The 20914-nt window shown below is 52.7% G+C and overlaps 9 protein-coding genes across 9 annotated transcripts; 8 read left to right on the forward strand and 1 right to left on the reverse strand.

The window, feature by feature from the left end:
* Window positions 1-1205: 1205 nt before the first annotated feature.
* On the forward strand, window positions 1206-6038 carry BBBOND_0207040 (hypothetical protein; the record flags this gene model as incomplete). Its single annotated transcript, XM_012912278.1, has 1 exon — window positions 1206-6038. The coding sequence occupies one exon, from the start codon at window positions 1206-1208 to the stop codon at window positions 6036-6038; it is 4833 nt and encodes a 1610-aa protein (XP_012767732.1).
* A 1069-nt stretch (window positions 6039-7107) lies between these two features.
* BBBOND_0207050 (hypothetical protein) lies at window positions 7108-7380 on the forward strand (the record flags this gene model as incomplete). The annotated part of the gene is made up of 2 exons (XM_012912279.1): window positions 7108-7182; window positions 7252-7380. 2 exons carry the CDS (start codon window positions 7108-7110, stop codon window positions 7378-7380), a joined length of 204 nt encoding a protein of 67 aa, XP_012767733.1.
* A 613-nt stretch (window positions 7381-7993) lies between these two features.
* BBBOND_0207060 (membrane protein, putative) lies at window positions 7994-8545 on the forward strand (the record flags this gene model as incomplete). Its single annotated transcript, XM_012912280.1, has 1 exon — window positions 7994-8545. One exon carries the CDS (start codon window positions 7994-7996, stop codon window positions 8543-8545), a length of 552 nt encoding a protein of 183 aa, XP_012767734.1.
* Window positions 8546-8869: 324 nt separating this feature from the next.
* Window positions 8870-11312, forward strand: BBBOND_0207070 (methionyl-tRNA synthetase, putative; the record flags this gene model as incomplete). Its single annotated transcript, XM_012912281.1, has 3 exons — window positions 8870-9137; window positions 9177-9537; window positions 9575-11312. 3 exons carry the CDS (start codon window positions 8870-8872, stop codon window positions 11310-11312), a joined length of 2367 nt encoding a protein of 788 aa, XP_012767735.1.
* A 565-nt stretch (window positions 11313-11877) lies between these two features.
* Window positions 11878-13880, forward strand: BBBOND_0207080 (hypothetical protein, conserved; the record flags this gene model as incomplete). Its single annotated transcript, XM_012912282.1, has 6 exons — window positions 11878-11998; window positions 12036-12166; window positions 12204-12968; window positions 13004-13124; window positions 13164-13384; window positions 13428-13880. The coding sequence occupies 6 exons, from the start codon at window positions 11878-11880 to the stop codon at window positions 13878-13880; spliced, it is 1812 nt and encodes a 603-aa protein (XP_012767736.1).
* Window positions 13881-14014: 134 nt separating this feature from the next.
* BBBOND_0207090 (protein kinase domain containing protein, putative) lies at window positions 14015-15757 on the forward strand (the record flags this gene model as incomplete). Its single annotated transcript, XM_012912283.1, has 1 exon — window positions 14015-15757. One exon carries the CDS (start codon window positions 14015-14017, stop codon window positions 15755-15757), a length of 1743 nt encoding a protein of 580 aa, XP_012767737.1.
* A 155-nt stretch (window positions 15758-15912) lies between these two features.
* Window positions 15913-17152, forward strand: BBBOND_0207100 (hypothetical protein, conserved; the record flags this gene model as incomplete). Its single annotated transcript, XM_012912284.1, has 9 exons — window positions 15913-15942; window positions 16073-16255; window positions 16291-16390; window positions 16428-16501; window positions 16539-16593; window positions 16631-16769; window positions 16813-16936; window positions 16974-17054; window positions 17093-17152. The coding sequence occupies 9 exons, from the start codon at window positions 15913-15915 to the stop codon at window positions 17150-17152; spliced, it is 846 nt and encodes a 281-aa protein (XP_012767738.1).
* Window positions 17153-17182: 30 nt separating this feature from the next.
* BBBOND_0207110 (arsenical pump-driving ATPase, putative) lies at window positions 17183-18412 on the reverse strand (the record flags this gene model as incomplete). Its single annotated transcript, XM_012912285.1, has 5 exons — window positions 17183-17277; window positions 17315-17883; window positions 17922-18055; window positions 18099-18206; window positions 18242-18412. 5 exons carry the CDS (start codon window positions 18410-18412, stop codon window positions 17183-17185), a joined length of 1077 nt encoding a protein of 358 aa, XP_012767739.1.
* Window positions 18413-18502: 90 nt separating this feature from the next.
* Window positions 18503-20786, forward strand: BBBOND_0207120 (hypothetical protein, conserved; the record flags this gene model as incomplete). The annotated part of the gene is made up of 2 exons (XM_012912286.1): window positions 18503-18653; window positions 18718-20786. 2 exons carry the CDS (start codon window positions 18503-18505, stop codon window positions 20784-20786), a joined length of 2220 nt encoding a protein of 739 aa, XP_012767740.1.
* Window positions 20787-20914: the final 128 nt, after the last annotated feature.

Below are 20914 nucleotides of genomic sequence, written 5' to 3' on the forward strand. Positions count from 1 at the left end.
ATGTCGGGATGGTAGCATAACTCTGAAGGGTGAATGATTTGGGGCGGAGCAATGCATGGTCAGGGGAGGCATGATTGACTTTTGGAAATCTAATAGACTTAACCGCCGTCTATGCATACGCCTCAATAGCCTCTAGTACTTCCGAGATGTGCCGTGCTTGTAGACTCAAATGCATCCAAGTTTCCAAGAGGAAGTGAAAGGCATGACAATCAGGGCCGCAGCAGGACGCAATCCCGTATTGCAAGAGGGGAGAAGGGTTTAAATAGGTATAGTAATAAACATACATTCTGCGCTCCCCCAACATGTGGGAATCCACGACTAACGTTCCTATAATACAAAAGGATGGCGCCTCTCAAGGCGCTGCTCTAACCCCGCTTCCAAGTGTTTCATTGCCAGAGCCGAAATTATCTGGCAATAACGGCCTCTCTAAGGCTTAGAGCTGAATGTATATGCGCCTCCTACTACCGCTACTCCACCGTATTCCCAAAACATACAACCCGGTACAGGCGCAGGACATGGTCCACTTGGCAGTGAAGACTCAGGAGAGCCCGGGGAGTTCATAAGCGGGACCTTGTGCATCACTTGACGCATTACTAAAAACATGGGTCCCACAAAGGTCGCAGTGGCGTGGTTTCGTGCTACACATGATGGCGGTGCCATTGTAAACTTCTAGTATCTGCCGCGGTATCGAAGAATCGCATCGTTAAATGTGGAGAAATATGCTGTCAGATAAACCAAGTTGTTTCATTTGCGGCAATATAACGACTTTGGAGCGTAACTGACCGGCGCCCCTTTAGCAGTGGCCCAATTAGGTGCATATCGAAGGACGTGTCGCGAACCCGTGACGCTTCGGTGAAGGCGAAACAATACAACACAACGTCTTATACCATACGCATTAACTTCGAATATAAGACAATAACTATATCAACGGTGTGGATCTCTGCGAGATTCTCTGTGCCTTCCTGCACGTTACACAACGTCGTCGCAATAGTTCCCTTCTTTCAGCTCAAAACGGACGCAACAAGCTGTAAGTTAATTTTTTATGTCGCAAATCCTCATATTATACACAAGATTTCGGAATGGTTGACCTTCAAACTGTGTGTTGGTTGTCACCGGTGGAAGGCTAGCGCCCAATAGCTTCACGGATAAACATGGGCTAGGAAGCACTGTAATTGCCACCTGGATTTATTAATATTTTAATAACAATGAAGTGGCGCATATCGGTCCTTCTTCTGCTCCTTAGAGCGATCCATGTTTCTGCCGAGATATCGGCGCCGGCTGCTCCGTCACACACGGAAGATAAGCCAAAGATCGAGCCTTTTATCGCCCCGAAACTTGTGGACGATACCACTCCGCCCACCAAAAAGCCGAGCACTCCAGGCCGTAAGCCCGCTGCCTCAAACGGTAATCCAACACCGTCGGATCCACGAGAGAAAGGGGAGATTAAACCTTCCAAGGTTCTACCCCTTGTTGACGACACCACTCCACCCACGAAAAAGCCGAGCACTCCAGGCCGTAAGCCCGCTGCCTCAAACGGTAATCCAATACAGACAGATCCACGAAAGAAAGGGGAAATTGAACCTTCCCGTGTTCCGCGTCTTATCGATGACACTATTCCGCCCAGCAAAAAGCCAAGCAGTACTGGTCATAAGCCTGTTGCCTCCAACGGCAATCCAACACCGTCGGTTCCAAGAGAGAAAGGGGAGATTCACTTTTCCCGTGTCTTCCCCGCTGTTGACGATACTACTCCGCCCACGAAAAAGTCAACCAATTCGGGCAAGATAGTTACGGTGTCAGACTTTAATCCAGGACCGGCAGATCCAAGAGAGAAAGGGGAGATTACACCTTTCCCTGTTCCACATCTTATCGATGACTCTACTCCGCCTACCAAAAAGCCGAGCATTCCAGGCCCTAAGCCTGTTGCTTCAAACGCTGACCCAACACCGACGGATCCTAAAGGAAAGTTTGAAATTGTACATTCCGAGGTTCTACCCCTTTCCGATGATACGGATCCACCAAAGGAAGAGATATCTACGGATGATGCAACTGACAATGCACCTGCTGATGCGCCGTCTCCGTCAGAGCATCGAGAGAAAGGAGAGGGTCGAACCTCCCACGTTCTACCCCTTGTTGACGATACCACTGCAGCCAAAAAGCCAAGCAGTCCAGGCCGTAACTCCCCTGCGCCAAATGGTGGTTCTGAACCTTCGGATGCAAAAGAAAAAGTTGAAATTGAGCGTATCCATGTTCCGCGGCTTGTCGACGATACGGACCCTCCAAAAGAAGAGTTGACGGCCAATGGTGATGCCGTTGATACCGCAGGCAATGGTGACCCAACACCGGAAGATCCTGAAGGAAAGGTGGAAATTAGGCGTATAGTTGTTCCGCATCTTATAGATGATGCTACTCCTCCCACTGTGGAACAAAGCATTCATGGAAAAAACCATGATGTTTCAAACGGCAATTCAGCACCGACGGATCCAAGAAAGAAAGCGGAAATTAAGAAAATCGACGTCCTCCCTCTTTCCGATGATACGGATCCACCAAAGGAAGAGATATCTACCGAGGATGGCGAAACTGATAATGCAACTGCTGACGCCCCGTCGCCGACGGATCCGAAGAAAAAAGGGGAGTTTCGACGTTCCGGTGTGTTACCTCTTATCGACGATACCACTCCGCCTATTAAAAAACCAGGCAGTACTGGCCGTAAGCCTGTTGCCTCCAACGACAATCCAACACCGACGGATCCAGGAGAGAAAAGGAGGATTACGCATAAGAGGGTCCTCCCTCTTTCTGACGATACAGATCCACCAAAGGCAGAATTATCTATCGATGATAGTGTAACTGACAATGCAACTGCTGATGCCACGTCGTCGACGGATCCGCAAGGAAAGGTGGAAATTGAGCATTTCCATGTTCCGAAACTTATTGACGACACCACTCCGCCCACGAAAAAGCCGAGCACTGCAGGGCGTACGCCCGTTGCGTCAAACGGTGAACCAACACCGTCGGATCCTAAAGGAAAGGTGGAAATCAGGCACTTCGAGGTTCAACCCCTTATCGATGACACTACTCCACCGAAGAAGCCAAGCAGTGGTGGCCATAAGCCTACTGTATCAAATGGTAATCCAACACCATCAGACCCAAGAGAGAAAGGGGAGATTAAACCTTCCATCGTCCCAAAACTTGTGGACGATACCACTCCGCCCACCAAAAAGCCAAGCAGTACTGGCCGTAAGTCTGTTGCCTTCAATGGTAATCCAACACCGACGGGTCCGAAAGAAAAAGCGGAAATTAGACACGTAGATGTCCTCCCACTTTCCGATGATACGGATCCACCAAAGGCAGAATTATCTATCGATGATGGTGTAACTGATAGCGCAGCTAATGGTAATTCAACACCGTCGGATCCGAAGAGAAAACCGCAGATTATACATTCTGATGTGTTACCTCTTATCGATGATACCACTCCATCGAAGAAGCCAAGCAGTGGTGGCCATAAGCCTACTGTATCAAATGGTAATCCAACACCGACGGATCCAAGAAAGAAAGCGGAAATTAAGCAAATCGACGTCCCCCATCTTTTCGACGATACTGATCCCCCAAAAGATGAATTATCTACCGATGATGGTGTAACTGACAATGCAACTGCTGATGCCACGTCGCCGACGGACCCGAAAGAGAAAGGGGAAATTACACCTTCACTTGTCCCGCGTCTTATCGATGACACTACTCCGTCGACCAAGAAGCCGAGCACTCCAGGCCGTAAGCCCGCTGCCTGCAACGGTAATCCGACACCGTCAGACCCAAGAGAGAAAGGGGAGATTAAACCTTCCATCGTCCCAAAACTTGTGGACGATACCACTCCGCCCACCAAGAAGCCGAGCACTCCAGGCCGTAAGCCCGCTGCCTGCAACGGTAATCCGACACCGTCAGACCCAAGAGAGAAAGGGGAGATTAAACCTTCCATCGTCCCAAAACTTGTGGACGATACCACTCCGCCCACCAAAAAGCCGAGCACTCCAGGCCGTAAGCCCGCTGCGTCAAACGGTGAACCGACACCGGCCGATCCACGAGAGAAAGGAAAGGTAGAGCATTTTAGCGTCCTCCCTCTTTCTGACGATACGAAGTTTCCAAAAAATGAGCCGTTTGCCGATGCTGTTGCACCTAATAGCGACATAGCTCCTTCTGATCCGAAAGACAAGGCGGAAATTGAACACATCCATGACCTCCCACTTTCCGATGATACGGATCCTCCAAAAGAAGAATTATCTACAGATGATGATGCAACTGCCGATACCCCATCGCCGTCAGCGCATCGAGAGAAAGGGGAGTTTACACCTTCCGATGTGTTACCTCTTATTGACGATACCACTCCACCCAAAAAGCCAAGCAGTCCATGCGGTAAGCCTGTTGCCTCCAACGGTGACCCAACACCGGCGGACCCGAAGGAGAAAGAGGAGATTGTACCCTCCCGTGTTCCACATCTTATCGATGATACCACTCCACCGAAGAAGCCAAGCAGTGGTGGCCATAAGCCTACTGTATCAAATGGTAATCCAACACCGACGGATCCAAGAAAGAAAGCGGAAATTGAGCAAATCGACGTCCTCCCTCTTTCTGACGATACAGATCCACCAAAGGAAGAATTATCTATCGATGATGGTGTAACTGATAGCGCAGCTAATGGTAATCCAACACCGTCGGATCCGAAGGAAAAAGGGGAGTTTACACCTTCCGGTGTGTTACCTCTTATTGACGATAGCACTCCGCCTACTAAAAAACCAGGCAGTGCTGGTCATAAGCCTGCTGCCTCAAACAGTAATCCAACACCGACGGATCCAAGAAAGAAAGGGGAGATTAAACCTTCCGGAGTTCAGCCCCTTATTGACGATGCCACTCCGCCCACGAAAAAACCAACTAATTCGGGCAAGATAGTTACGTTGTCGAACGTCAATACAGGACCGGCAGATCCAAGAGAAAATGTGGAAATTGAACATTTCCATGTTCCGCCCCTTATTGACGATACCACTCCGCCCACGAATAAAACGAGCACTCCAGGTCGTAAGCCCGCTGCGTCAAACGGTGATCGCACGCCGGCCGATCCACGAGAGAAAGGGGAAATTGAACCGTCCATTGTTCCGCATCTTATCGATGACACAACTCCGCCTACTAGAAAACCAGGCAATGCTGGTCATAAGCCTGCTGCCTCAAACAGTAATCCAACACCGACGTATCCGAAAGAAAAAGCGGAAATTATACACATAGATGTCCACCGTCTTTCCGACGATACGGATCCTCCAATGGAAGAGTTATCTACCGGTGATGATGCAACTGACAATGCAACTGCTGATGCCCCGTCGCCGACGGATCCGAAGGAAAAAGGGGAGTTTATACATTCCCGCGTTCTACCCCTTATCGACGATACCACTCCGCCTACTAAAAAACCAACTAATTCGGGCAAGATAGTTACGTTGTCGGACGTCAATCCAGGACCGGCAGATCCAAGAGAGAAAGGGGAGATTAAGCATTTCCGCGTTCTACCCCTTATTGACGATACCACTCCGCCTACGAAAAAGCCAAGCAGTCCATGCCGTAAGCCCGCTGCCTCCAACGGTGACCCAACACCGGCGGACCCGAAAGAGAAAAGGGAAATTACACCTTCCCCTGTTCCGCGTCTTATTGATGACACCACTCCGCCCACGAAAAAGCCGAGCACTGCAGGCCGTAAGCCCGCCGCGTCAAACGGTGACCCAACACCGGCGGACCCGAAAGAGAAAGGGGAGATTGAACCTTCCGGTGTGTTACCTCTTATTGACGATACCACTCCGCCCACCAAAAAGCCAAGCAGTACTGGCCATAAGCCTGTTGCCTCCAACGGCAATCCAACACCGGCCGATCCACGAGAGAAAGGGGAAATTAAACCTTCCCGTGTCTTCCCCGCTGTTGACGATACTACTCCGCCCACCAAAAAGCCAAGCAGTTCTTGCAGAAATAAGACTGCAATTCGTCGGAGAATACGTTGCAGAGCAGACTGAAATTCCACAACGCTGAGACTACTAAGAAAGGTTGTATTGAAATGATCTAATGTTAGGTTAGTAAGTAGAGATCTGCAGCATTCTGGAATAAGAAGCCTGCTAACGTAGGGAACCCCAATACCGCTTTTGCCGCTGACTACCGATTAACGACTGTATTATCGCCGAAAAGGCATCGCGGCACTTCTTAGCGTCGCCCCACCTATCTCAGTTGTACAGTATATTTATCCGACAGGCTGCATGACTCACTCGATAGATTGCGTTATGACTTAGAAGGGCACGTTAGTAACAAGTGCCCGGCACTCGACTCATGACCAGATGCCCTGCCCCTCCTATACTCTTACGGGTTCGCGCCGCCGGAGGGCACACCGCAGACATCACTCACGTGTTCAGAGATCATCACAAAGCTGAAGGAGATTGTCAACGGCAAAACTATCGCATCACTCAATACCGCCATGGACGAATTCCTTTACAGGATTCGGATGCCTTTCATCTACAACCTCATCTCACTGGTCGATCGCAGTGCTCCTCGTCTCGTACACCGTACTCTACCGCAGGGACATCTTCTGCACCCGCTCCCATATCCTGCACACCGAGGCTTCACAGCGCATTGATGACAAGGCCTCACTCACTAAAGACCGGAAGATGATCTCACTTTAGAAAGACGTCGGCTACTTTGAGGAGTCTGATGGGTCACTTGACACCACATAATAATTATCTTATAAACAATGTATCTGTTGCCTTGCCGTAGTTTGTGATAATGCATGTCAGATACGCATGAGAGTCACAGTGGCGTCTAACTACATTTGCTAAATATTTGCACAAATAGCTAAGAGGCACCTGCGTGACGACCAAGTCGTGTGTTAATTATGATATTTGCATCCACTCATAGCCCATTGAGCAGGTGTTTGGTCAGCCATCACGTTTTCCATCCGTGAATACGCATTTTGCCGATGATATAAACACCGCCACCAATGACGAATAATTGCATGTCACGAGACTGATCACCTGGGATGCGAACTAGGGGGCAGACACAGAGCCATTCGATAAGGTGGCGGAGGGTATATGCATAATGGCCGAGCTGATTGTTGATATGGTAATAACAGATAAAAACCTAGTGACGGCCGTGCAACCCTGCACCATAAGCGTGAGCATCTGCTACCTACGGTATCGGGGGGCCGGCCGGCAGCTGCAACCTTAATAAGCTGACTTGAAGGCTCTCTCTCAGAAAGCCACCTATCACGGCCGGCATTATAAAGCTATAAATGCTTCAATTGCAACTGAGGAGGTGGAAAAAATAACCCAGCATAACTTCGCAAAAATGGAGAAATTCCTGAAGCGTTGACTATCTGGTTACGGATACGGAGGGGATATAGTATATCCGACAGACAAGGTTCGCAGTAGTGCTGTATTTTATGACGCGGAAAAAAAGATGAGAACGTTGCGTACCTGCTGCAGGACCGATTGGGAAAGATCCACATTTTTGCGATGGCCAAGATGGTGAATAGGGCATCAAGACACGCACTCATTGGCGTCTCAGTTAGTTGAAAAAGTCCATGTTGCGGAAACTGTACGCGTATCTGAGCGCCAGCCGAATCTTGGTGCGCGAGGTGCGCCTCCGGAGTGCGGACCCTGTGCGGGCACCCAAAGACACCGATCCACAGGTAACCGATTACTACGCACTTACCCAACAGAAATACGGTCAATATCCTCACTTATTAAGCATATACATCGCAACTTGAAACGCGCGTGTCCGCCGCGTACACAAGTGTGACTCAGAAGTACACATGAGGCGTAATCCTGCGCTTGTGGTGGTCCGTCTCGAATCTGTCTAACCCTACGCAGTCTCTGCACTTGTCATCATACATTGTCACTCAACACTTTATACATCTTTAAAGTCGACAAAGTCGTTAAGCATAAGACGCCGAACTTTTACATACTCGTATATATCAATCACAATGAACGCATTTAAGAAGGTTGTTCTCCTCTTGGTAGGATTTGCCACCGTCAACTTCGCAAGTGTCTGCGTAGCCCAAGCCAAGTTGGACGACTCCACACCCGAAGAGTGGGTTAAGGCCATCGACAGCGCGGATGATCACCTGAAGGCCGAAGTTAGTAAGCTGAAGGCGGAGGACGCCTACACTAAGGATGTTGGCCTTAGCGCCAGCAAGGGCAAGATTGATAGTTTCGAAAGTGCCGTGAAGTTGTTCAGTGCAGCCAGAGTGAAGGTTGACGCTGCTAAAAAAGCCTTGGATCTTAAGGGCAAGACCGACAACACGGCGGAGGTCGCAGCCGTCATCAGAGAGTCCAACGAGTCGATTGCTTTATACTTTGCGGCACTTAAGGCTCACATTGACGCAATCTACGACATTTCTAAGTACAAAGCTACTGTAGTTGGCAAGGTCGCATTGCTGAAGTACGTAAGTGAGTACGACAAGAAGATTGTCTCCGGTTTCGCCGCTGTGGTATCAACGGTAGCCCTTTTTGCCACCGCCTTGGCCACGTTTTAAAGCAGTCCGAGATCCATGTAGTAGTATATTAGGGTTTAATGTTATGGGAGGCGTCTGACTTCTCGAGCAAGCAAATCTCTCCGGTCAAGGAACGACATAAGCAATTGCTCTATGGTGTCAGACCAGCCATCAAGCGTTACTGACTTTCGAATCTTCAATTTAATACATTAGCCCATTTTGCATAATGTATATGCGCGTTGATGCTTGCCTCGTAGTGCTCTTGATGGTGCCTCTTCTGACCACTCCAGTGGGCGGCTCAATCCACCCCTGCGTCGCAGGACTGCCGTCAAGGTGTCTTGGCATGGTCACGATCCGATTTTTACAATGCAATTGTTGGTTTTGGACTCTTCAATAGACTCGTTGGTGACGTGGTCCGCTGCCGAATGTGTCTGCGACAGTGTTCCAACCGTCGTCCTTGCCTCGATATCCACGGAGTCGGATTTGCGTTCAAATAAATGTCGCAACGAGGTCCACGCGCTTAAGTGTCTGCAGGAGTTGCCTCTACTTTGTTCTAAGCTAGAATCCCAGGATGCACATTCCGTGAAGCTGTTTACCGAACATATCGGCAAGCACACCTCGCAACCGTCAGAGGGTTAGTTAACATTTATGTAGTCGCGCATATGGTCATTAGATGTCTTGAAGCATCTCTTGAAAACTTTGAACGAGGTGCCCGTGAGGCCGCTGTTGTTTGCGGTGGATTCTTCGGTGGCTGACGTGTTGCCCATATTCGGTTGCAACGCAGTATTGAAGTATTACGTTGAGGGTCAGGGTGTGTGCGGCAAGAGCAGCTGCGATCTGTATACGCCAACGTATGAACAGTCCGCATTTGACTGGTTTTCGTGGACCTCGCAATTGCGCCTTTTGTGCAAAAAGAACGCATCTGTCGATTTGAGAGCGTTGTTATCGCAGTTTGACGCCTATCTGCATGGCCAACAAGAATGTGACATTAAGGTTGGCATCGGCTCGGTGGTTATCACACTGTGTCTGCTATGGTCAGTTCGTGCCTGCGTTTATTACATGCTTGCTTAGGTACGAAACCAAACTAGAGTTCCTCGGGTGCAATTTGGACATGTTCAGCCACATAAGGCAGTACATTTCGGCGGTGTTGACTGCGACGGCGAATGTGGAGAGGTACCGTTGCCTGCACACGTTCTATAGACTGCACGGCACGTGTGCTGCTCCTGAGAGATCCCTCGCCTCATCTAGGGAGTTGGAGTCATTATGCCGCGATTTCATCGATCGGAAGTTCTACGTCACAACTGCGTTGGCGTACACGAACGGACCTCCGCACATCGGCCACACGTACGAGATCGTGACCTCGGATGTTTTGGTTCGTTACTTTAAGGCGTTTGGTATGAGTACTACGCTTCTGGCTGGCACTGATGAGCACGGTCTCAAGGTTGCAACTACGGCCGAGCGTAGCGGAATGCACCCAATTGAGCTCGCCGACTACTACTCCGCCAAGTTCCGGGAGAACAACGCCGCGCTTTTGACCGACGCGTCTCTTTTCGTGCGCACTACTGAGCGCCGCCACCACCATTCGGCGCAGAAGATTTGGAGGATTTTGAGGGATAGAGGGGACATATACCTTGGAGAGTACAGCGGTTGGTACAACGTCCGGGAGGAGACTTTCCTCACTGAGGTCGAGGCCGCAGCGACTGACTACAAGGACCCCCTGTCAGGCAAGCCTTATACTCTTATGAAGGAATCGAGTTACTTCTTCCGCATGAGCAAGTACCAGCAGCAGCTAATCGATAAGCTAAGCGGCGACCCGCTGTACCTGCAGCCCGAGTCCGCACGCAATGAAATATTGAGCCGTCTGAAGAAGCCCCTCGAAGACCTGTCTGTGAGTAGGTGTAACTTCAGCTGGGGAATTCCAGTTCCCGATGACCCTTCACATGTGATGTACGTTTGGTCCGATGCGTTGACCGGCTACTTGAGCGGCATTGGTTTCGGCGACTTCGATGACATCAGCCAGCTGAAGCTTTGGCCACCTGATGTTCAGGTGATTGGAAAAGACATCATTTGGTTCTTCGCGGTGATTTGGACATCGATTCTGATGTCTTTGGACGTCCCGTTGCCTAGGACTATTTTCGCCCACGGCTTTATCACTGCCGCTGACGGGCGTAAAATGAGCAAATCTCTGGGCAATGTGGTTCACACCAAAGAGCTCTTGGTGAAATATGGTGCGGATAGTCTGCGTTACTACCTCATTCGTGATTCCGTCTTCGGTTCAGATGTGAAGTTTGACCTCTCCTCGATGGCGGATTTACACAATGCTGATTTGACTGACACCATTGGGAACCTGGTGCATCGTATCACGACGTTATGCACCAAGTTCTGTAGCGGGTCCATCCCTCCCGTCGCGGAAAAGTCGTCCCCGCGCCCCTTTGACATGGTGGACGTGGCCGCCAAGACCCTGAAGCACTTGCAGGATTTCGCACTGCAGGATGCGCTGTTGAGCGTCATAGAGGCCTTCAGGGACACTAACAAATACTTGACTGACCGTGAGCCGTGGGCCAAGGGTTCCGCGTTAACTCGGCATGACACGATCCGCAACGTGCTTGAGGCGATTTACTTTCTGAACCATCTAATGCAGCCGGTGATTCCTCAAGCGGCGTCTGTAGTTTTCAAGAAGCTGAATACGCCGCCGAAGATTCACATAGGCCTTTTGTCGGCTGACTACGACAACCTGAGGGAGGGCACTAACGTGGTCGTCGGGGACATTCTGTTTCAGAAGGTTGTCGCTGCTGACAAAAGCGCGTAACAGCATTCCCCAGCAACATGGCTATTATTCACAAATACAGTATTAACAATTTAGTCTACGTTTGCGTGTTATCGGAGGTTACGTGATGAGTAGGATTCTGTTTTTCAACCCTACTACGTAGTCATAGGTCTAAAAGACTGTCAAGTTAATCCTAAATCTCTCTGTCGAGCTATGACAGCCGTTCAGCGCCAATACCACCAGTGGATGCGCTGGAATAAATATCGGTCGTGCGTAATCTTGCCAACGCTGTGGTTGACATTTGCCAATGTGGATCTACGTTTTCTTCAGGTTACTCGACGACGCCAGCGGCTGCTGGGCATTGAAAACCGTTTCAAGTCGCAAAATTTACGTTTCGTTGCTGTATAGGGTATGTTGAAAAATTCGTCTTTGAAAATTCAGCGGTGATAATTTCTCCGGAGAAAATTGAAAAGCAGTACGCTGATTTCGCTTCAGGTGTAGTTTACTGTAACATATCAGCAACAATTATTTGTGTGCATTATGTTTTATTAGTATTGGTTGTTTTGCTTTCAATTTTTAACTGGATAATTTTTTTTTGCATTTGGCGATGTCGGTGTCTAAGTTCGGTGATGACTTCGCGTCCGGTCGCTTCATTTTCGAGCTGACAATTCATGAGATTCGTCTGTCTTGCAAACACTCGATAGATGTCGACCTGATATGGACAGCGGGTGAGTTTCTTAACTTTCGTGTTTCACGGCTTTGCAGGCAAGCAGCGTAGCCAAACTGGCGCCGTCATAACTCTGTTGCCCAACGTGTCAACTCACAATGTCGACCAAAAGCTGTTAATACACCAGACGGTCAGCAGCAACCGTCCGTCGTTGAAGTCCCTGATTCAGGTATTTTTGTTTTGCCTTGCTGCATGACTCCGCGTAGGTGGTGGTTGCGCACCGTTACGTGAAGTCTGAGGTCCTCGCTGAATGCGTCATCGATTTGGCGGATTTGTTTCATGTCAAGCACAAGAGCGCCATTAGCGTTCCACTGGACACCAAGCTGGACGCCGAAGCCAGTTTGACCTTTTCCGTGATGGTGACAAACTTCTCCTTTCCCGGTTCGTTCCACACGGTCGCTTCTTATTGCGGTTTAGAGGACTCTGCTGTGGAGTCTTCCACTCTGTCGTCGGTTGCGGAGAGCGTTTTGGAATACCAGGGTTTAAACGCGACTGGTGAGGGCACGGGCTCCCGGCCTAACGGGCTGCGCCGCCTGGAGAGTACTGACATTTACCGGACCATAAACAAGATGGCAACCAAGCTCTCGCGCATCGAGAGCGACATCCAGCGGAAAACGTTGAAGCTTCACAAGATAAATCGCAAGAACCTGGACGGGGTCAACGGCATCCGCTCTCGCCTGGAGAACCAGATAGCGTTGAAGGACCAACAGATTCGGATCCTCACGATCCAGCTGGACGAGATGCACACCGCCCTTGCGCTCTCCCACGAGCGCGAGTTGGAGCTGGGCGGGTTCGTGATTGGTCGCCGGGAGTTTAGCGGCAACGACACTTTGGAATTCCGCGAAACGGGCCTGTCGAAGGTGGGTGGCTTCACGGATTCCTCGAGCCTGCGCTACGATTTCCACCGCAACGGAAGCGCCGCCGGGAGTTCCATCAGGGGCTCAGAGCGCCACTTAACGAAATATGATGGGGTAATGTGGAATGCGTCATAGTGCATGGCCTTCAGGCGGGCGCGCGGTTCACGAACAAGGACGACCAGCTGTCGCTGCTCCATAACCAGCGGCGCACTCCGAGCTGGCACTCGTGCGACAATGCCGAGGACCTGAACCGCCGGATGCCGCACCTAGGTGGGTGCCCTTGCGGCGAGCCGCGTAACATCGTCGCAGGTACCCAGGTTAGCAAGAGCGGATACGGCGACACTGTTACCTCTGGAGTTATGCCCGCCAACGCCCGCTGTGAGAAGCAGGTGGTGCCCTTGTCGTGGGTGAAAGGGACAATATCAAGTGATTTAAACGCGTCCCGCGGAATAGGGCGCAGCACCAGTGCCACGAATCCCGTGACAACTGCGTTGCCCTTCGTCGGTCAGCGCGCATCTATGGATCGCAAGGTAGGCCGTCAACTGCCTCCGCGTAACGCTTAACCCTGCGCAGGCCACCCCGTTACTCAGCGCCTTACAGCGCGGCAGCGGCCGTGAGATTCAGGCCTCCAAGGCGAGCATCATTCGTGAGCTGCGCGCGCCGTGCACGACGGCTCTTCCGCTCGGGAAGGCGCCTTCGTTGATTAAGCGCAATCCAGGAGCTAGGTTGCCCCAGGAGGCCGGCGCGGTGATGCCTGAGCTCCCCAGGAGCACTATCCGCCCGTCGGCGCATTCCGCCGCCGGCGCTGCGGCCGTGGTCGCCTCCACTCCCGCGCAGCAGCCGGCGGCCGCCAGTGCGAAAGCCGGAGCGGAGAAAGCCACCGCCGCTGAGGTTGCCGATGACCGCGACACGACGATCGTCCGCCTCGAACGTGACCTGATCTCCACGAAGGTGGCACTGGCCGACAGCGAGACCCAGCGCGACATCGAAATCGCCAAGTTCCTCACCGCCACGGCGCACACCTAGTCTCCATCCGACCGTATGTACATTTTCGACATCCTGTAATTTGTGTATAATGCCCTTGGTGGCGCTTGCATATCGCCCGCTGCTCCACGCGGCTGTCTTCTTCAGGCAACGTCGTCACATGGTTCGTTGCCACGATGGATAGCGGCTGTGTCGGCGATTCGGCTGAGGGTGTGTCGGCGTTGTCGAGCCTTTTGAGCTGCCAGTCCGTGAATCCGCTGTCGCTGCGGCTGCACGTGCAGGGCCGGCGTCTGTTCGGCAGCATCCGACACCATCACGCCCAGGCGCTGCTTTCGCGCATTTTCCGAACCGTGGACGGCCTGGTGGAGGCCCTGGATGACTCCCAGCTGGAGCGTGTGTCGGCGTTTTTGAGCGACGTGCCTTCTGACGCGTCGTCCTTCCAGTCCTTCGTGCGCCGCCTGCTCGGCGATGCTTCGGAATCTGGCTCCATACCCTGGTTGTTGCAAAATCTGCACGGGATTGATGGCATCGAGAGCTTCGTGGCCAGTCTGGAGTCCGACTGGGCTCTCTTATCGCAACTAACATCGGACCCCTCGCCGGACGGCTACGCAAAGATCGCTCGTGCGGACCCCGAGTGCGCCGGCGCCGTGTTACGGGACCACCGGTCGTCTGTAGGAGCCGTGTCAGACGACGACCTTGCGGCTTACACCGCGTTCAGTCAGTCCGACTTCCGGCAGGTGCGTCTGCGGAACTTCGTGAAGATCCACCAGGTGGGCCAGGGCGCGTACGGCGACGTCTGGCTGGCCGAGGACATCGTGAACAAGGTGCCTGTGGCGCTGAAAAAGCTGAAGCTGAACGAGGACCGGGAGGGGTTCCCGAAGAGCGCTATTCGTGAGATTGTGCTGCTCAACACTCTGAAGCACCGGAACATCGTGAATCTATTGGGCATTGCGCATTCCCGATCAGACGGCGAATCCGGGAAGGACCATGTGTGGATGGTGTTCGAGTACCTGCCCTTCGACCTCAGCGGGTACATCGAGGCGCTGCGCGACCCCAGTGAGAAGCGCGACAAGTTGACCAAGCCGCTGATGTGGCTCTCCATCGGCGAGATAAAGTCGATAATGCACCAGCTGCTGCGCGCCGTCAGCTTCTGCCATCGCAACAACGTGCTGCACCGCGACCTCAAGACGGCCAACCTGCTGATGAAGCACGACGGCACCATAAAGCTGGCTGACTTCGGCCTCGCCCGCGTGTGCCCGACTGGCAAGGGGATGCTGACTAACCGCGTGGTCACCTTGTGGTACCGTCCGCCGGAGTTGCTGCTGGGTAGCGACAACTACGACTCCGGCGTGGACATGTGGAGCGTCGGCTGCATCATGGCTGAGCTGGTCTGCGGCACGCACATCTTCGCTGCGGACAAGGAGCCGCTGATCCTGAAGCTAATTGCCGAGCGTCTGGGGCTGCCGACTGAGTCGGACCTCAAGTTCCTGAAGACGCTTCCGCTGTGGAACGAGCCGCTGGCGAATCCGCTCCACCCCGATCGTCAGGGCACGATCGTGCCGCGCAAGAAGGAGTTCGAGAAGACCTTCAAGATCACGAACGAGCTTGGCGACGAGGGTTGGGATTTCATGCGTCAGCTGTTCGCGTGGACCCCGGGGAATCGCATCTCTGCGCGCAAGGCGCTGCAGCACCCGTGGTTCAGCGTCGAGCCGCTTCCGTCGGGGCTCATCAGCCGCGCCAACGTCAAGGCTGCCCACAGCTTCATGACGAAGAACCAGCGCAAGCGCGAGTCCCAGAAGCAGCCGCTGAAGCGCCATGAGTACGTGAAATACGCGAACACGGGGCACATCCGCAAGGCGCTGGAGAAGCAGCGCGCCAACGCTCAGGAGAAGCAGGCTGCCTTGAACGCAAAGACGTAAATTTAGTAGTTTTAGCCCCTGTCTGGCTCCAGTTGTCTGCGTTTCCGCGGTTCTCCTTCAGGGCTGAGGGGTGCAGAGCGGCGCTACTTGCGGTGCTCTAGCGACCGTTTTCCCAGGCTGCGGCCGGTATTTTCGAAGCCCAAGTTCGGTACATGATGGGAAATTCATGTTGCCTCGGTCGTTACGTAGGTTTACCCGTGTCCAGTCGTACACGGCGCCGACCGCTGCGCGGCTCGCGCTGCGATTGATGTCTTATTCGTACTCATGTGTCTGCGCGTTACACACCCTCGGATACACATTTAATGCATTGCGCAGAACGAGTACCGCGCAAAACTGTCGGAGATTGAATCGCACGTGATCGACAACATATCCTCGTACGGCCCGATCTCAGACTTGCTGGGTTTGGAGGAGTCTGAGTGCGACATCGAGCGATTCGACCTTGCTTTCGAGAATGGGGATATCAATGAGTTCGTAGCTCTGTGCGGGTCGACGCAGCCGGTGGGTCGCCCATGCGGCGTTTTCATGGTTCCCAGATAGACAAGTTTGAAGGCCGGTTGCATCCATGGGCTGCGAACCCTACCACTATTGGCGCCCTGGCGGCCACGCAATTGGCGATATTCGCAAGCCTAGAGCGTGAGTAACGCGGTGCAGCGCTCACAATGCCATGCAGAGCATCCTGAGTTCAAGGATGCCATCCGTGAGGCGTCAGGCATCCCAATTTTAGTTGAGATGCTGCGGAGCAATGTGAGTTTCGCGGATTCACATCACCATGTGCTCGTAGGAGGTGGACCGTTTCCACGTCGCTGTCGTCGCTCTTTCGTTTTTGTCGGCTGGGAGTGAGTCGTGCCACCGCCGCTCTGAGAGTGCCTGCAGACATCGATAACTGTGTTGAGATGTTCAACGCCGGAGCACTGAAAGATCTGATCCAAGGCATGAAATCCGATATCGACGGAGTGCGCGCGGCGTGCGCGCAGATATGCCGCAACATCTACCAGTTAGGTTGGTCGTGCCAGTGATCCATCCGTTCATGTCGAGTCAGATTTGGAGTATCGCAGGGTGTTTGTAAAGCTAGGAGGTTTGGTGAATTTGGTGAGATTTTTGTCTCCGTGCGACGACACGGATGAGGAGCTGTGCCTCACCCAACTGGAGGCCATTTACCACATCGAGGACTTCATCATGGTGGGCCGTTGACGTGGCGCTTTAACGTGACTTTCAGGACGGAGTCGAGGAGCTACCTGAGTTCGTCTCTATCGTAAAAGTCTCTGGCGCCAGGGAGAAACTCAAATTACTTGAGAAAGTTAGTTGAAACAGTTGCTCGCCCCCATGCGTCTACAGAGCAGTAACAAGGAGTTGAGCATGGCCGCCAAAAGTGTACGTGTCCGTCTTGCTGATTAGCAAAGATTTGGCTCACAATTCGCGGGGCATTTACAGGGGCAGGGGGTTGTGGCGCAAGAGCTGCTGGGCAAAGGCCAACAGCGCTTCTTTCCCTCTGACTTCTTGCTTGTTCTGGTGGATCGCCACTGCGATGGACTGATTCACTTTTAATTGTGAACTTACGAATGTTGAAATCTTCGGCGTATAGGTCCTTGATGTCTTGGAGATACTTGCGCTGCACGTTGACCCTGCTGTTGTGCGTGGAGTGGTGCTCCCTGACCTTGTCGAAGAAGGGCATCATTTTCTGGCGCTGCTCATCGGTGAGGCCCTCCCACGCGTCGTCGATGAGTCCGCCGATTTCGATATGTTTGAGGACCTGGTTGACCACGATGTACGAGCAGTCAATAGAGCCCCTGGCGAGGTCCTGGATGAGCCGCTCTGTCTCGTACACGCTGAGGAACTCTGGGATGCAGACGCAAACGAACGTGGTGAGGTTGGGGTTCCTCATTTGATCGTGCGTCGTGTTGATCATCGTCTTGATCGATTTAATCTTATCGAAGAGTTCCTGCTGTGACATGCTCGACGTGGACATTGCCGTGAAAAGCTGGAAGAGGCCTCCCATGGCGCTCTCCAGGTTGAGCACCGTCTCCACAACCTTTTCGAGCACCTCGGGCAGTTTGAGGAACTTGAGTGTGTGCCCCGTGGGCGCGGTGTCGAATACCGTGACCGAGAACCTCTTGCTCTGCACCGACCTGTGCGCGCCGTGTTAAACAGAAGAGGAGTCACCTACTGCATGAGCTCCACGAAGGTCAGCGCTTCGTCGAGACCTGGCAACATCGTGAAAATGTCGGGGATGTTTTTGAGGAAGGAGTGCGTTTCCTTCAGTCCATCCAGTCCATCCATGATATGCGATGTGTTCAGCTCCTGCGCACACATTAGCCCGCACGCAGCGCCGCGCAATACCAACCATTGCGTAGAGATTCTTGAACCCGTTCACTAGCCTAGGCTCGTGGGAGAACTTCTGCCCGAATGCGTCACTGAGGCTGTGCGCGGGATCGGTGGATAGCAAAAGCACCTATGCCAAATGAATCGACAGTCGCATACACATACGGATTCCCTGGTTTCAGCCAGTGCAGTGGCAATGGAGGAGGAGATTGTGGTTTTGCCAACACCTCCCTTTCCACCGACAAAGATCCATTGCAACGAGGTCTGGTTGACGAGGTTTTGTATGTCGTTGCGGACTTGCACGTCCCCCTCGTTGATTTCGCGGATTTCTACCATCTTCGTATCACGCTGAGAATATGATGTGTGCATCCACCCTTCCCGACATCGTCGTGCCGCGTATGTGTCGTTGTTCGGCCCGCGCGCTAGATGGTTTTCGCGCGCCGCCTGAGCGCGAAGAAGGCTCGCTTTACGTGCAAGAAGCTCGCCTTCCTCGAGGTGCAGCGTTTCCAGCGCGAAGAATATGGGCGCTGGCTGACTCGTCGGAAGCGCGCTGAGCGTGTGCTTTTCTTGCCGTCAGGTGAGTTCGCGGCCACACACCTGCTTTAGCTGCACTTTGCTGACGTCGTTACATCTATGTGCAGTCAAAGATGAGGTTGGAGAGCTGTCGGCGGAGTCCATGCAACGGATTCTTCACCAGGGCTCTGCGTTCCACTTCTCCAAGCACCTCGTTGTTGAGAGGCAGGATTCCCTGCACCACCTCCTTTTCGGCGGGGTGCTCAATGTGAGGCGTTTGGACCCGATTGACTTGGTACTGTTGGTTTCGGTGCTGACGAAACTTCCGTCGACAAACAATGCTTTGCTTTCGCGTGCCCTGTTGCAATGCGATCTGCACTTTGAAAGCCTCTCGCTGCCTGAGGTCGCACAGGTGTCTTTCCTCATAAGGGAGCTCCCTGAAAGCCTTAGGGAGTCTTTTATCCGCCAATGGCTGCCCAAAGTTGTACGTCTGTTGAGCAGGCTGAACCTCGACGGGGTGGGAGCCAACCTGAGCAGCCTGGCCAAACTCTGCTTTACGATATCGCATTTTGCCCCCCATCTTAGGCATCCGCTATTTGTTATGCTCACGTCACTTGAGGTCGGTGACATTCCGGATCCTCAGCTGTTTTCACGTGACTGCTCGCTCGTCTGCGAGAGCATGTCGTCGAGTGGCGTGGTGAATTACGGTTTTCTGAAGGACGCCTGCCATTTTTACGAGTCGCAGCTGAACAAAACGGTCGAGTCATTGAGCGACCGTTTGCGGCGTCGTCAGGCGCTGTCGGGCCATAATGTGGTATTTCATTTAGAGGATGGCGGCATTGAATCCGCTGTGGACATCGAGCATTTGTTGACCTTCGTGTCCACCTGTGAACGTTTCGGCTACCACAAAAAGACGCTTATGGAAGCGTTGGATCGCTACGTCGACTGCTGTAGCGTCGTTTTTGTCAATGAGTGCCGGGCAGCCGAGCACTACCGGCGCCACGGAACCAGTACCTCCGATCAGCTGCCGAGAAAATTCGCCGAAGCAGTTCGCAGCGGACGGTACAGGCACCCAGTGAGCGGGAAACAGCAGCTGCAAAAGTTACTGAGGGACCTGCTGGCCAGCCTGTCAACTGAGAAGCACGGGTATTGGTGTTTGGGCGCTATCCACAGCATCGGCACAAAATACGTGACGCAGCGCCGCACCTTTGCCAGGTTTTTGGATTTCGTTATGCGCAATATAAACAAAGATATGCTGACCACGGCTGAGCAGCGCATCCTTCGTGGGCTCTGTTCTTCGTATCAGCCATTCCTATGCGAGCTGACTGCGCACCTGGGAGCACTCATGAGGGATAGCGCCATCCAAGCAGCTGAGCAACCGCAAACCCAACCGCACCATAATTGCACCGGCGAAATGCGTTCGGTTGACTTTTGCAACATAGCGTCTACGGTAAACAGCTTTCGGGAAACGTGCGCGTCGTACATCGCTGACCGCCGGCCCGAGAGCCTGACCACGTTGTTATCGTTGTTTCCGATTCTGGCCGCAAAGCTTCCGGATATCGTATGCTGGGATTGCGTGTGGCAGATGCTGAACGTGATCGCGGAGTCACGCTGCATTGACATGCTGCCGCTGGTTCGCTCATTTTTGGAGGAGTCATTTTTAGCATTCCAACCCCTATCGCAGGCAGCTGGCGACATATCAACTGTGACTGCACACCTAATAGGGAGCGAATGTACAACTGACGGCTATTTGCTATACCTGGATAGCTGCGTTCGCATCGTCGAGCTGCTATCAGAAGCCGATCTCTCTCGCGACGACGCCGACCTGAGTATGTTCGGACACTTCTTCGAGCTGCTGACCAAAGTCGGCCACGTGTTACAACGCCACAGCGACGGGTTCGACGCCGACCGCCGCCTGGCGATAGAACGGCTGCATAGCCTTTTGCAGCGGTACCTCGTGAAATTCTCGGAAGTCAAGCGGTATCTACCGGGCGTGGAAGTGCCTAATGCGGTGTATGTGCAAGTTATGGGCGGGATTTACAGGCAGTGCGGGCTGGATTCGACTCCCGCTGCCATGAGTGCGGAGAAGGCTGTTGAGCTGCTTCGCTGTCTGCGCGTCGCTGAAAACACGGCATTCATCAGCAAAAACACCGATTTGGTTCGACACATCCTATTCCAGGGCTGCCTGGTACCTTAATATCGTGTCTTTTTTGTCCGTAAGTATTGTTGATGTGTATTGGCACCTGGATTCCAGCACCCTGTAGGGCTACGATTGACCGTACCGTTGTAGCGCTGGCGAGTGACTGTGCCAAATTTTATGGTGGC

Source organism: Babesia bigemina (genome assembly GCF_000981445.1).
Source record: "Babesia bigemina genome assembly Bbig001, chromosome : II".
In the NCBI taxonomy this organism is placed as follows: domain Eukaryota; phylum Apicomplexa; class Aconoidasida; order Piroplasmida; family Babesiidae; genus Babesia; species Babesia bigemina.